The sequence below is a fragment of the Solanum tuberosum genome, unplaced genomic scaffold, assembly GCF_000226075.1.
Source record: "Solanum tuberosum cultivar DM 1-3 516 R44 unplaced genomic scaffold, SolTub_3.0 scf00098, whole genome shotgun sequence".
In the NCBI taxonomy this organism is placed as follows: Eukaryota; Viridiplantae; Streptophyta; class Magnoliopsida; order Solanales; family Solanaceae; genus Solanum; species Solanum tuberosum.
The window spans coordinates 918,069-932,591 of NW_006239026.1; the positions used below are offsets into that span (position 1 = coordinate 918,069).

The 14,523-nt window shown below is 31.0% G+C and overlaps 1 protein-coding gene across 2 annotated transcripts; it reads right to left on the reverse strand.

The window, feature by feature from the left end:
• Positions 1–7,861: 7,861 nt before the first annotated feature.
• LOC102582744 (uncharacterized) lies at positions 7,862–11,905 on the reverse strand. 2 transcript variants are annotated; one of them, XM_015309239.1, is made up of 3 exons: positions 10,320–11,905; positions 9,100–9,367; positions 7,862–8,983 (listed from the first exon to the last, which is right to left on the reverse strand). In XM_015309239.1, exons 1-3 carry the CDS (start codon positions 11,570–11,572, stop codon positions 7,931–7,933), a joined length of 2,574 nt encoding a protein of 857 aa, XP_015164725.1. In that variant the 5' UTR covers positions 11,573–11,905; the 3' UTR covers positions 7,862–7,930. The 2 variants fall into 2 exon arrangements, with proteins under 2 accessions (XP_015164725.1, XP_006348481.1); XM_006348419.2 differs by having other exon boundaries at positions 7,862–8,986; positions 10,320–11,904.
• Between the last annotated feature and the right edge of the window lie 2,618 nt (positions 11,906–14,523).

Genomic DNA, 14,523 nt, shown 5'->3' on the forward strand with positions numbered 1-14,523 from the left:
CTTTCGGGCCCTTCAGAAGGTTCGGCAACATCTGGCGCAACTGGTTGGCATTGTGCAGCTACTAACTGTGCTAACATATATAGTGCACTCTTGAAATCCTGATCAGATGGAATAGGAGGAACTAGAGGTGGTACTGCTGGTGGAGCCGGAAGTCCTGAAGCTGTGGAGAAGCTATAGTTGGTTGAGAAGATGTCTCCTCCTGGGTCTCACAATGGGCTACATCCACTTGTGGTACCCTGCCGGTACCCTCGCTTGCAGTTGTATCTAGCCCCTGGCTAGTTATGGTCTGTCTAGTGTCAGTCATCTCTATCTGTATACAACTATCAATTATAAGTCAGAAACCTCAACCCTTAAGCCACCGCTCTATAGCACGAGGTGAGCAAACGAAGGATAGTCATTCTAACATGCCCGGTAGATTCTTGCCTATCGGATATGGTGCACAACACATTTATAAACAAGACTCTACTAGACATCGCTTGCAGACTCCCTAGGATACGACGTTGCTCTGATACCAAGTTTGTCACTCCCCAAACTCGAGAGGCGCAACTGGCTCCTAATGCAAAAACACAGGCCCGAGCCTACCCTACTGAACCATTTGCTACTAGTGCAGGCAGCCACACGCAATCAAGAAATCAAACAAGTATATCTCGGCTTAAAACTAAGTCATCGGCCGGTAAAAGCCCCTGTCAAATGATCTATAAAAGAAACAGCTACTCCAAGGAGATCATATAAATAATAGCCAACTAGCACAGAAGTCCTGATTGGGCCCTTGCCCCGTAGGCAGTCACATATCCCATTTAGGCATTAATATAGCTCGATAGGCAGCACATAGCTCTCTTAGGCATCAACGTAGCCTATAGACAACTCATAGCCCTCTTAGGCAACAACATGGCCCTGTAGGAAGCACATAACGTTCTTAGGCGTCAATATAGCCATGTAGGCAACTCATAGCCCTTCTAAGCACAATATAGCCCCGTAGGCAACTCATAGCCCTGTTAAGCATCCATATTGCCCTGTAGGCAGAACATAGCCCTTCTAGGCATATATCACATTCCTGAAGCTAGCCACAATATCCCCAACGACAATAATAACAATCCAACCGCTAAAAGCGAGCAATTTAGTTATAAGCAACCTATACAAATAGCCTCTAAGTCGTGTCCTACATAGGGACGCCACTAATTGAATAAGAATCCCGACAAGGGAGGATTATATCAACTCGAGCAGCCAACAATCAACAATCACAACTACAAGTATATCAAGCATAACAACCCAAATACATTGCTTCTAAGCTTTAAGAAAACATGTCGTAAGTAGGGAATAGCCTTAACATACCTTTTTCGCTAAATTCACGTGGCCTAACGACGTTTACTCAATACTCCCTCGATACTACAACAAGGTAGGACCATAATCAACACACAAAAATAAAAAATACCATGACAATACGATAAAATATATATATTTCCGTCGCAAATTGCTATTTGCTGCTTATAAAAGCTAGAGTCGACGAAAGAAGGGTCTTACCTCGATCTTAAGGTTGTAATACGCTTTAAAACCTTCAAATATATCCAAACCCTTGTTGTCCCAACACTAAAGTGTGATATACTACGAAATCGATAAAACAAATAATACCACGATGATGAGCCCAACGCGTAGAACAACATTCATCAAGGACTTAAGTCGAGAAAATATGTACCTTAGTTGATCTTAGAAATGGGTTTCTCTATTTTTCTCTGTTTTTTAGCTAAAATGAAGAAAAAGTTTGATGAAGAAGATATATGTAAAGTTCCACCGACCTAGGGCCCCACCTCACGTGCCTTCCTGTGCAGTCCCACGAAAACGCAAATATCTCTCTATTCTGAAGTCGTATGAACAAACAGTTTATTGCGTTGGAAACTAGACTCGTAGACCTTCGATTCGATAGGTTGTGGGCCCTATAACTCTTTATATATTGGGAGAAAATCTCCAAGACATTTGACCCAAATTTTAGAGAAATCTTAAAAAGGAACTTACGATAACTTCCGCCAACTTTTATTTCACCACTTACTTAACTTCAAAACTTGAGATACAACTCTTGAACACTTAAAATATGACATACCACATCATTTTTAATTTATTACTCACTCTCTTTGTCTTTCCACGAAGATACGAGTTAATTTAGACGTTTTGAAAAGTTGTGGTGTTACAACACTAATCTGATGTATATTATATACATGATACACTAATATGATGTGCGAGATATACTAATCTGATGCGTGAAAATGAGGGATTTTGTAAATTTGAAAAACTTATAGGGGATAATGGTAATAAGTAATCTAAAAGGTGGGATTTCTGTAATTAATCCTAATTTCAATACCACCGGGCTATCATTGATTCAAAGTTAGTATATATACGAAAATATTGAAAATATATCCCCTATCTATATACACAAGGTAATTGTTTTTCAAGTTATGTAGCCAAACATCACTTCCCAAGTTTTTCCCAAGTACTCTTGGGACCAAACGGGTCCTAAGAGTTTCTTACCATATATTGAGAAAAATGCACTTAGATATATGCATATTTGCTGCTAGATACACTAAATATGAAGAGAGGTGAGCAAGATTCGATGTTTCCCAAATGCATGTGAATTTCACTGATACATGTATTTGTATATATCTGGTGTGATTCGCATGTATCTGGGATACCAAATACATAGGCGAGTGGCGAGAAAGGCGAGTGGCGAGAAGGGCGAGTGACATTTGTTATGTATTTTAGATACATGTGAATCCACTCGGATACAATGTATCTAGAGCAAATTACACCTAATTTTGACTCCATATATTCGAGATACATATATTTGTATATATATCTGGATGCACCAAAATCCGATAAGATATTAACATAGTTAACTAGAGTGTATCTAAGTAATTAGCTCATAAACTAGTGGAATTTAGGTAAGTTTCTCATTCAATAACTTGATTGATGAACTTAAGTTGGATTGGGCTTCTCCATATATAAGGTGGGTCAAGGTATGGGGCTTATTCTATTCGGGATGTGTAATAGGCCTAAGAGGGTGTGCACAAATAGCCGCTTAGAGGTTGTTTAAAGAAAATTTAAAATTTTCAAATTATTTAAATTTTAGCCACTATATTATCAAGTCAAACCTACGGGGTTAAAGTTGAAAATCGCAAAACAATACTTTAAACTTCAATATTTTTGGTATGAAATTAGAAGGCTTGATGGCTGAAATTTGAATGACCGCTTGGATTATTTGTATGCTCTTCAAGATTTCGGGACTGATCATAAGTTTTAAAATTTTAACTTTAGACATGAATCAAAACTTTCGATCTAACGATTTAAAGTTGGAAATCAAGTAAGAATTAATTTCTATAATTTAACCAACAAATATTTTTATATCAAATACTTGGATGATGTAAGAGTGTTAGGGGAAAAAATGAGTATTAATTTGTGTTAACTAGAATAAATTAAGAAAAAAACACAAATTTCTCATCTCTTTTCAATTAGACTTATTTATTAATTCTACATATACTTCTCGTTCTCTTTTTATGTTGTTGACAAAATTTATATATGTAGCGAATAAATATACAAGTTTATAAACTTCTCTTATAATTTAGCTCCAAAATTCAATTTCAGTTGACTCTTAAAAAATAAAACGTGACAAATTTTCAGACAGCGAAAATACACATTATACTAAAAGTGGTGTTAATAATGTATACTTGAAAAGGACAGGAGTAATTCATTGAGTAAAGTTTATTGAGGAATTTAAGAAATAATGAAGATTTTAAAAAGTTTCTAAAAGTTATAAAGGTGATTAAATTCATAAATATCAAAAAAGAAAAACTCATTAACTAAAAAATAAACCCAAAATGCATAAAGATTTAGCAATAATGATTATGTTTTTAAAATGTTCCATAAAGGCTTCATATAGAAGTTTCAAAACCCAATAATTCATCATCTTTATCATCTTTTAGGGAAATTAAAAATTTTAAAAAGTGGATTTGTTTGATTTCCAAATTAATTAGGGTCCACTAACCATCTATTAGTAATTTCATATTTAGACAAATATTTAATTATATTTTTCCTTTTTATATTCCATTTGGAATTGGTACAAAACAAGATTAATTAATGAATTAAATAAATCAAAAGACTTATTCATATATAGCAAGTGTTTAATCAAATATAATGGGAATAAGAAATTAATCTAAATGCTTATCATGAATATTTCCTAGCAAATTATTTCCAAAATACTAATACACCTCAAATATTCAAATATAATTTAACAAATAATGAAATTAGAGAAAGGATGAAGGAGATTCAGAACTGATCTAGATTTAAACTTTAGTGTATACCCTCTCTTATGAGGAAAGTTACTTTTTCTATATATGTTTGATCTTTTTTGGATTTGGATCAAAGTATATCGATGATTTTGTCCTTAAATTCATCCTAAGACACATAGTAATCGAACCAATTAGCCATTACCCATTTCCTAAATTGGGATAATTAATTACTACTAAACAAATAAAAATTAGGACAGATGAAATTTGTTTATCTAAATAGTAAAATTTGTTACTAATTTTATTTAGTGATAAATTATTATAAACTTTTGTTAGCTACAAATAATTTAACTATAAAAGTTGTTGCTAAATTATGTGTTTAACAATAGATAAATGTACATTTTTTATTTTATTTTTCATTTGGTGCTCAATATATGCATTAGATCTCGACTATTTCGGATTCGTGTTGTGTAGAATCCATTCGAGAAAAAGTGCTCCCTATTGAAAAGAATTTTTATACTCAAAACTCAAACTCGAGAACTTAATGAATTGAAAAAGTTTATGCAATTATGCTTACCATGTGTCCCAATTCAATTCTGAAATTACACGTGCTTCCATTTTCACCACATAATTAATACAAAATATAATTAAGGAAGAAATTTTTTCACCATCTCATTTCGATTTATTTGTTTTTTATTTTTTCAGTCTATTTTTTTTAAATACCTCTTTCCATTTTTAACACTTCTTTAATTTTAACAACTTTTGAGTTTCAACATATTATATTTAAAACTATAAAATTAAAATATATTTTATATATTTTTAATTTAAGACCACGCGAGTTAATTATGGTAATATAATGGATAGAAGACTGGAAAAAGGTGAGGTTGTTAAAGACACCAAAAAAGGTGCTTTAGATGAAAGTTCATTTTGAGATAAGAAAAGGTTAAAAGTTAATAACTTTTGGGTGTTTATTAAAAGGGCTGTCCACTTTCTGCATTAATGCTTTTTAGAGTTTTATTCATTAATTAGTTCTTTTTTATGTTTGGTGGAGGATCTTCTTTACTTCCTTGGTTAGTTTTCCTTTTATACTTTTGAGGAAAAAATGTTTAGATTCCAAACACTAGCTATCACATGTCAATAAATATTGTCTATTTTAATTAGCCCAATATTGTTTGCAATAAATTTTAAATATATGGAAAATAAATTAATCATAAATAAAATCTGAAGAAATAAGAATATTACTAAAACAATATGAGTACAATTTTGTTTGTTCCCTTAATTCTTCTCTCATAAGAATTATCTATGATTCGAGGTTTGGATTTGTTCTCTTTATGAATATTTTATGAATTTGCGGAATATTCGAGATATCTTTATATATGCATGAGCTAGGATTTTTGGTAAAGTAGTCTCCAAGAACCTTAATTTAAATAGAACTCATCTTTTAGAGTTCTACAAAATTTTGATGTTTACAAATATCTCTTACAAATTTGTTTCTTCTTGGGCTATATAGTTATAGAAATCAAAAGTGTGACGCGTATCATGTTAATTTAAGTTATGTCTTATAAAGCTCTTCATTTTCTCTTCAAATTTTGAAATGAGATTCGTCTAAAGTATCACATTCACCTCTTCTTCAGAAGTTTATTTAGAATAGAGGCTTGTCCTTTTTTTAATAATGATATGTCTAGTGAAATTTTACGAAATGAGTCTGAAGAGGGTGATATGAACACAACCTTACCCCTATACCTTATGAAGATATAGGTAGAGGGGTTGTTTCTATATACTTTTAGCTCAAGTAAAACATATTCAAATTAGTATGAAAAAAATTTACTATAGTGAAGAAACCACATAGAAAATGAAACAGTAACCACAAATAAGTACAATAAACGAAGCAAATAAAATAACGTGTAAAAAAATTGAACAAAATAAAATAATAGAAAGAGTAGTTTGGATTAGACCTACACTTCAGAAGTTTAGCTTTCTAAAGCTTAATTTCAAACATGTATATCTAAAGTGACATATTGAACTACATATCATAGTTCATACGTTAAGATATCAAAAACGTCTTAATAATTATATAAATATATTACATAGATATTTAGATATATTGATATTGGTGAGTATTTAAATTCAAACCTCTTAATATTATACAAATTCATTTCTTTAATTTTTTATTCAAAAGATTTGATTCTTTTTTAAACTCTAGAGCTTTTCAAAAGTTGGATACTAAGGGACAATTTTCACTCTTATTATATTAAGCATAAGTTTAGTTTTCAATTTAATTACTTAAAGTGATGAAGATATAATCACTTTTGATTATTCTAAAGTTAAATTAAAGAACATCATTAAGGTTTAATTAAAAGAAAGAGATTCTTATCGATGTTCTTCATAATATTTTACTTTTTTTTGTTCTTCAACTTTTTCATTATAAGATCAACTTTTAATTTTATTTTAAATCAAATCAATTAAGATTTATTATTCTAATTTTTTGGAATAGCCCATTATTATTCTTTTAAAAGTTTCTACATTATGCTTTTTGAAGATAAGAATGTTGGGTTTGACAAAAATCAAAGTGAAAAGAAAAAAAATCTCTTCTCCAAAAACATATAGAACATGAAAAGTAGTGCTTATTCTTTTTTTCACACAATATTTGATATCCAGGTCAAAGTTCAATTAATTCAGATACATATTCTGCGGGGCTCATTTTTTATCAAGGGACGACACTTCCAACAATTTTTTTTTATGATTTTCTTATTACAAAAAAAATTAATAATTTTTATACAATAAAATAAAAGTTGAATTATTATTAATTAAATTACCTACATTTTTCTAAAATATTTTTTTTAGTCTTTTCCCTATTATGAATTCATGAAAAGAGAAAGGAGTAGAAAACAACTTTATTATAACACAATTTTTTTTCTCTCTATGGCATTTTTTCCCCCTGAGAAATCTGATTTTACAGACCAAAAGCAAAAGATGTTATTTTCACCTTTGCCTTTTTTCCTTTTTATTTGTTCAAAATTTCATGTTCTTTCACTTTAATTTTTGTGTTGATTTTCTTACTTAATAGGAGTATAAATAAGAAAGTTAGGACACAATAATTATGTTCTTGTAAGATTCTAAATGTAGCCCTTTATCTTTATAGGTTTAGCAACTTTATAAAGGATTAAACAAGGTTTTTCTTGCAATAAAGAAATGCTTAAGTCTTTTTAAAATGTATTTAACAATGCCCTTTTTAATATTCTAGTGTATATATATATATATATATATTAAAATGTATTTAACAATGCCCTTAACTCTCTCTATAAAAAAGCTTTGCGAAGAGCTAAGCCACTAATGTCGTGGCGAGAGTTAGACCTCATAAAATCAGCAAAGCTAATTATCCTTTCGATCAAGCGAGAACTTATAAGGAAGACCTTCATTGCCCTTTGAAAAAAGTAAGAAAAAAAGAGCGCTATTTTATATATTCTAAAAATGAATGACTTTTTATATATTTAAGAATAATATAATTTTAAATATTTTATTTAGTTCTTAGTGACATGATTTTTTTATAACTATACAAATATCATGGTATAGAAAGATACAAAGAAAAGTGACAAGGATAGGGAAAATTTTCTCATCACATAATCATGATACATAAGGTCATGTTTAATTTATTCTCCTTACATTTCTTGAATTCTAAACATAATGCATCTATCAACACTTTCAATAAGTCTAATATCATCCACACTAATTTCATGATCATCATGATCAATAGAGATGTTTAAATCCAAAGAAACACAATTAGGACTAATACTTTTAATTTCCTCATTGTCTAATCCATCACCATTAGGAGACACACCTCTTGATGACCTAGAACTAATAAAGCTCTCATGATCACAACTTAAAATGATAATTGCATCACTTAGACTCACCTCTTCACCACTTGAATTTGTAATTTTCCCTCTTTCAATTGCCTTCTTGATCCCCCTTTGAGAACAATAGTCCATTTGTTCCACATCCTCCATGAAGAAAACGCGATGTGGATTTGAACACACTGCTTGTACAAATCTCTCAATGTAGCTACAACTTTGTTCATCTCGTGATCTTTTGTAATAATCCAATTTCATGGAAGAAAAACTACTCAAAGCAATTGATGTGAATCTTGAATAAGAACCAAACACAACCCTAGCCAATTCCCTAGCAATTTTTTCTTTTGCTTGAACATCATGACCTTGGAAAAATAACCAAGTTTCTTCTTTGGCTTCACCATTTGATCTTTTTATCATTCTTGACCTACATTCCAATAATGTCCTTGAAATTTCTTTGATAGCCTCTTTTTGCCATGGCACTTTCTCCTCTAATGCATTGGAAAGAATGTTCAAGTTTTCAAAATTGAACTCCTTAAACATTGAAATGTAGTATTCCATCTCCATGATTTGATCAATTGAGGAAGTGGAATTAGGAGTAGAATTTGGATTATTTGAAGAAAACGCGTTCCTAGGGTTACTATCACTATGCTCAGGAATGTAGATTCTCAAACTTGGTTCGCGTGTAGTAGTATCATTTCCCCCTCTCCATGTTTGTTCTTCTTGATCAAGAAATGGTGAGTTGAATATTGAAGAAGGTGATGTTGAAGTAGGAAAGGTTAGACTTCTTTCAAATGTCTTGGTTTTTTTATGAGACGAGTTGCATATTGAATTCCACTTCTTCCAGAGTTGTTCAACTGACACACCCTTCTGAAAGAAAAAAAATAATTCAAGTCAAGTATACAATATTTTAAAAAAATCGGGGTGGTAGTGGGGGTGGGGTATAAGATAAATCAAGATTTGAATCTAGTTAAGTGATTAACCTGATTTTGATGATGATGATTACTATTAAGTCTTTGCCTCTCCTCTTTAAGCCATGAAGGTAAACTTGATGTGGTCAATGTTGAAGATTCAATGTTAGAAGCATTGTTTTGTTGTAATCTTAATGCTTCTACTTTGAACTTGGAAGAACAATCACCACAACAAGTCAATTGACTCTCATGATCATGATCATGATCATCCACACTATCAAGAATCATCCCACAAGATCCATTTTCATTTGCCTTGCTTCTAAGTTCAAGTTGTGTATCACTATATACAAAAACAGTAAAAAATTTAATAAGTTGATAAAAACAATAGTCACTAGTTTTTATTGAAAAACTAGAATTAAATATGAAATTCATCGTTGATCTGTCGCTAAGCTAATAACTAAATAGAATTAGTGATGGATATTTGTTGATGATAGAAATTGTATGTCGCTAATTATATTCATCTATAGTAATTACACCATGTAAAAGCTTTATTTATATATTTTTTTATAAACTTTACTTTCTCATATTTTGAGGGAAATAAAGAGATAACCGACCATAATGAAAGTGGAGGAAAAAAAGAGAAAAAGGGAAAAGTGAATGGTCAAACAACAAATTACCTAGAATGAGAAGAAGAAGAATAAAGGTAAAAGAAGGATTAAGGAATAATGCTTTTGAGAAAAAATTAATATAAATATAAATATAAAAAGGGTAATTAATACTTTTTCTACTCTTTCATGTAACAGTTTTAGCACAAGATGTATAGGATACTTTCTTTAGATATAAAAAAAAATATCAACTCCAATAAATCTAACAATCAAATTCAAGAAAAATAAATAAAGTCCAAGAAAGAATGAATGAACTCATTTTAAATATAGTAATACAACACTAATAGTTTAAAGAAGTTGTATACCAAATCATGTCAATTTAATCGGTTATAACATGTTATTATCTATTTTTCATATGTATTACCATTTCAGGCTCATTATCAACCCAACGAAAAAGTAGGAACAATCAAATTTTATTGTAGAATAACAAAAAATCATAATTAATTCTATTTAACGATAGATTAACAATGGATTATCAAAAAGTCTTAGTAACCACATAATTTTTTTCAATGACGGATTTGATAACTATAATTTCGAATGATTTACATATTGTATAAGTGAACTTAACTTGATAATATGAAAATCTATACATCGACAGTGCACAGAACTTAAACAGATTTATCTTACCTCTCAGAATTGAGACTGAGGGCCAAACTTCCAGTAGGAACAGTAATAGGATGTAGGCCCCAAATGGATTCCAATGAATTATGACCACTTCTACATCTCATGTAAGTTTGAAATGTTGCAATTCCCACAAGCCAAATTTTTCCATTTTCACCAATAATACTACAAATCAATCTCCCAAGTTCCATGACTATATGTTCCACAGGACAATAATAGCCAAAATTATTATTATCATCATTATTATTACCCCTATAATCAATAATCCACTTAAGGTCTCCCAAGTATAAAATAACCCCTTTGGTTACTAGACTTTTCACAAGACAAGTCAACTCTCCAATTCTTTGGTCAACTTCTTCTCTTGTGATATTAGAAAAAGTTGAAAGAGGAACACTTATGAGTTTAATTTCCTTCAAAGATTGATCAATAGTACAACAATTGTCAACTTTATCCATCACTCCTTTAATAACACCTTCTAAGTTACCAATACATTCACCAACTATCACTATACTTTTTCTCCTTTTGTTCATTAGACTTTCCACTACACTCATCACATCCTCATCTTTAACATGTAGAAAAGAATAAGGAGTACTACTTACTTTGTTGCAACTTGCTTTTAATAATCCATCACTTTGAAGGAAAACATGGTTGTTGTTGTTTTCTTTGAAGTTACTTGAAGGAGAAGGATTTTGAGAAGTACTAGTACACATGAGTTCAACATTTGTTTTGACTTGAGTACTTGAAAAGCCAGCTTCTCTCATGACCCTACTCACACTAGGATCATCCAAGATGGAAATAATGAGTTGTTCAAGATCTATCTTCACACCTAAAATAGGTTGTTGTTGTTGATTCTCTATTATTGACCCTCTCCTTTGATGAGCTTGAGCACGCTTGAAGGCGGCTACAAGCGCGTTAGAAATGGAAGGATGTTGACTCTGACTCTGATTCTGATTCTGATAGGGATGACCTAGTAGCATGGGGCTACTAGACGAAGATGATGAAGTAGGAAGGCGATTGAGGGCCACGTTGAAACAAAGCTCAAGGGCTTTACAACGGAGGGGATGAGATTGAGTTTGAGTTTGAGACTGGAGACAAGCTGTTCTAAGCAAGCCAGAAGAAGAACCAAGTAAGGTGTTTGCTACATGGAGAGGTGTTACTTGGGCATGGCCGCGACGTTTAGCTAACACAACAGCTTGTTTTACTATACTTGCTGCCTCTGATGTTAGAGCTTGTTGCACTGTGCAACCACCACTCCTCATGTTCAATTACTTGATCAAGAAATTAAGGAGTAAAAAAAAATGAAAGTTGGCAAATTTTTGGAGCTAGGGTTAGTTAAGCTAAGGTGTAGACCCTTGTGAAAGTCTTAGCTTCATGATCATTATGAGTGCTAGAGAATTAAAAGTTTCATATGTATAAATCTTTTATAACTTGCTTGAGTTATATAATTGAATAATAATGGATGCAAGAACTCAATAAAGAGAAAACCCTAATTAAGCCTAATTTTTTTGGGTATATGTTTGTTTGTAATCTAGAGTAAGATTGTATTATATGGTGAGACAAGTGTGAAAAACATAAGGTTGGGGGTGGTGATATGATGGGGACATTTGCAAGGAGTAGTTTTTTTTTTTTTAATATAAAAAAGATATCTTTAATTTAATTTAATTTTCTATTTTGGAGTACTTGAGGGGTTGTTCTTTTCTTGTAGATGAGGTAAAAAAATTTGGTTGAGTCCAAAAGTGATTTGTAGTGGAAAGTGGAATGCATGTGCTGACAAGGAGGAAGAATTGCACTATTACCAAAGGCAACTCAACTTTAGTTTACTGATCTCTTTTGTTGTACATATTGTACCTTTATTAAAAGGAAGACTTAGGTATATGTATTCTTCTATATTAGGAAAAGTATTAAAAATATTCTTAAATTTTATTAATTTTATTTTTGAATTATTGATGATCTTAAAAATACTTTTTTACTTGATTAACTAAACTTATATACACTCTTGATCTGTCATGATATAACAAGTGGTCTTGAACTCTTGTAAGAACATGAGACTCTTAATAAAAAGTAGAGAAAATTGTTGAAAACAGTCTTAAACTTGACGAGAATTTAGGAGTGTACATATTTCACTCATGTTGCAAGATTGGGGGTGTATTTAAATTTAGTTAGTCAAGTAAAATGGTGTTTTTAAGGTTGTCAATAGTTCATGAATGAAACTATTAATTCGCGCCAAATTTAGAGATGTTTTTAATACTTCTCTCATATGTTATCAATAAACTTAGGTTACATATATATATATATAGATATATACACACACATTATCTATACATAATATACATATTTTATAAACTATATGTTAAAAGTATTAAGTTGTATAACTTTAAGATTAGAAATTCATACTTTGAAGAGCTTTATATGTAGGTATCATTTGGTACGAGTTTGAACGAATCTGAAAGCTTTTATTTGAAACTTATATTTATATTAGAAAATTATATAAAAATATGTATAAATATTTAATCGCGAACCAATAAGAATAACGAGCTTGTGGGGGCAAATTTACTTTGTATTGGCCCATGCCATGTTAGATTTGTGGTATCATTTTTCAGTGTGAGATATTATATTATATTATTAATATTATATAGTAACATATAAAGAAGAGCAACTCCACTCCCGATCTACTTTATATATCTTTGATAAATCCAATAGAAAAAAAAAACATTTTTAATATTAAATAATTAAATAAATATAGAAAATGTTAACTTGTGCTGTACACAATTAACTAGAGATCTCACTTTTAATTCCTCTCAATCATCTTATATATGCTTTTTAGTACTGGCCTGCTTCAAGACAAACTGACAAAATAATATGTTGGGAACTACTCTTAGGGTGTGTTTGAAATGAAAAGGAAGATGTTTCTTTAGAAAATAATATTTTATTTTTTTGATGTTTGATTAATAAATAAAAGATACTATCGCAAAAATATTTATATATAATTCAGATAGTACTATGAAGATGGAATTATGAGGAGCATGCTTAGGGTGGAGGGAGTGGTGAGGTGTTGAGGGGCGAGGATAGAAGCTATGAGCGGGGTGTGGTGGGGTGTTAGGAATGGGGGAGGGTGTGGGGGACGACAAGCAGAGGTGGACCCACACCTATATATAGGTGCACCCGTCAACTTCGGAAAAAATCATATTTATATATGTATATCTATCTTGAGAAACTGACAGAAACTAGGATATAATTAACAATGCACCCCTGAGGAGCATATGAGTGCCCTTGTGTTGTTAGTACAAGCAAGAGGAATCACCGATGAGACTAAGGTTCAAATCTGGCTAAAGCTCTTTTTTGTTTTTATTTTAAGTTTACCTTAGCTTAGAGCTCATATTTGAGCTAAAATAATATTGATGCACCCGAAGCCTTCAAAAATTCTGAATTCGCCTCCACCGGCAAGGGAGGAGTTTGGGTGGTGTGATTAAAAAAAAAATACTCATAAAACTTATTTTTTTCTATTTCTTGCCTTTTGTTTTCGTGATAAATGTAAATAGATATACGACTTGCTAGTGAAAAGGTAAAGGAATAGAAAATGTGTTAGATGTATGGCTTATTGATATAAAGGTGAAGTCAAGATTTATTATTATATATATATAATATCGACTTAAGTTTTATGATCTTTTTCGTATTAAATTTGTTATATTTTAAAAAAAATGTAGTTTTTGTTAAAAATATTGGATTCAAAATGTTGTAACGTTGCATTCATCTCTATATGATTGAAATGAAAAGTAAAAGAATAGAAGAAAACAAAAACTTTGCTAGATATAGTAAATGGTCCATAATATAAAAATGAGTGAATATAATTTATCTTCTTTCAAGAAGAACTATAGCATGCTAGTCAATAAAGTTTATCTCCCACATCTTTGTTTTGCCTTAAAAGACATCACAAGATTGTTTTGATTGGAAGTAAGAGAGAGACCAACATTGTGGTGAAATGACGAGATTGCTCCACCTTTAATTAAAGATTTCAGATTGGAGCCTTGAGTATGAAGAAAATATTCTCGTTAGGAGCGTCATTTTGAAATGGATCTTGCAATGCACAATTCAAATTTAATCAAAATTCTAATGTAGACTCCAAACATCAAATAAGAAACAAGCTAAAAAAAAAAAGTAAGAGATAGAGCATTCTTTAGAAGCCATGAAAAGTAGTGTTTGAATGCCGCCA

Bases quoted from the DNA above. Each gene is read 5' to 3' on its own strand.
- LOC102582744 (XM_006348419.2), bottom strand. From the start codon at position 11,572: ATGAGGAGTGGTGGTTGCACAGTGCAACAAGCTCTAACATCAGAGGCA. The intron at 9,368-10,319 runs GTAAGATAAATC...TTTTGTATATAG, and splicing joins CTCAGTCTCAATTCTGAGAG to TGATACACAACTTGAACTTA. The intron at 8,987-9,099 runs GTTAATCACTTA...TTTTTCTTTCAG, and splicing joins ATCATCATCATCAAAATCAG to AAGGGTGTGTCAGTTGAACA.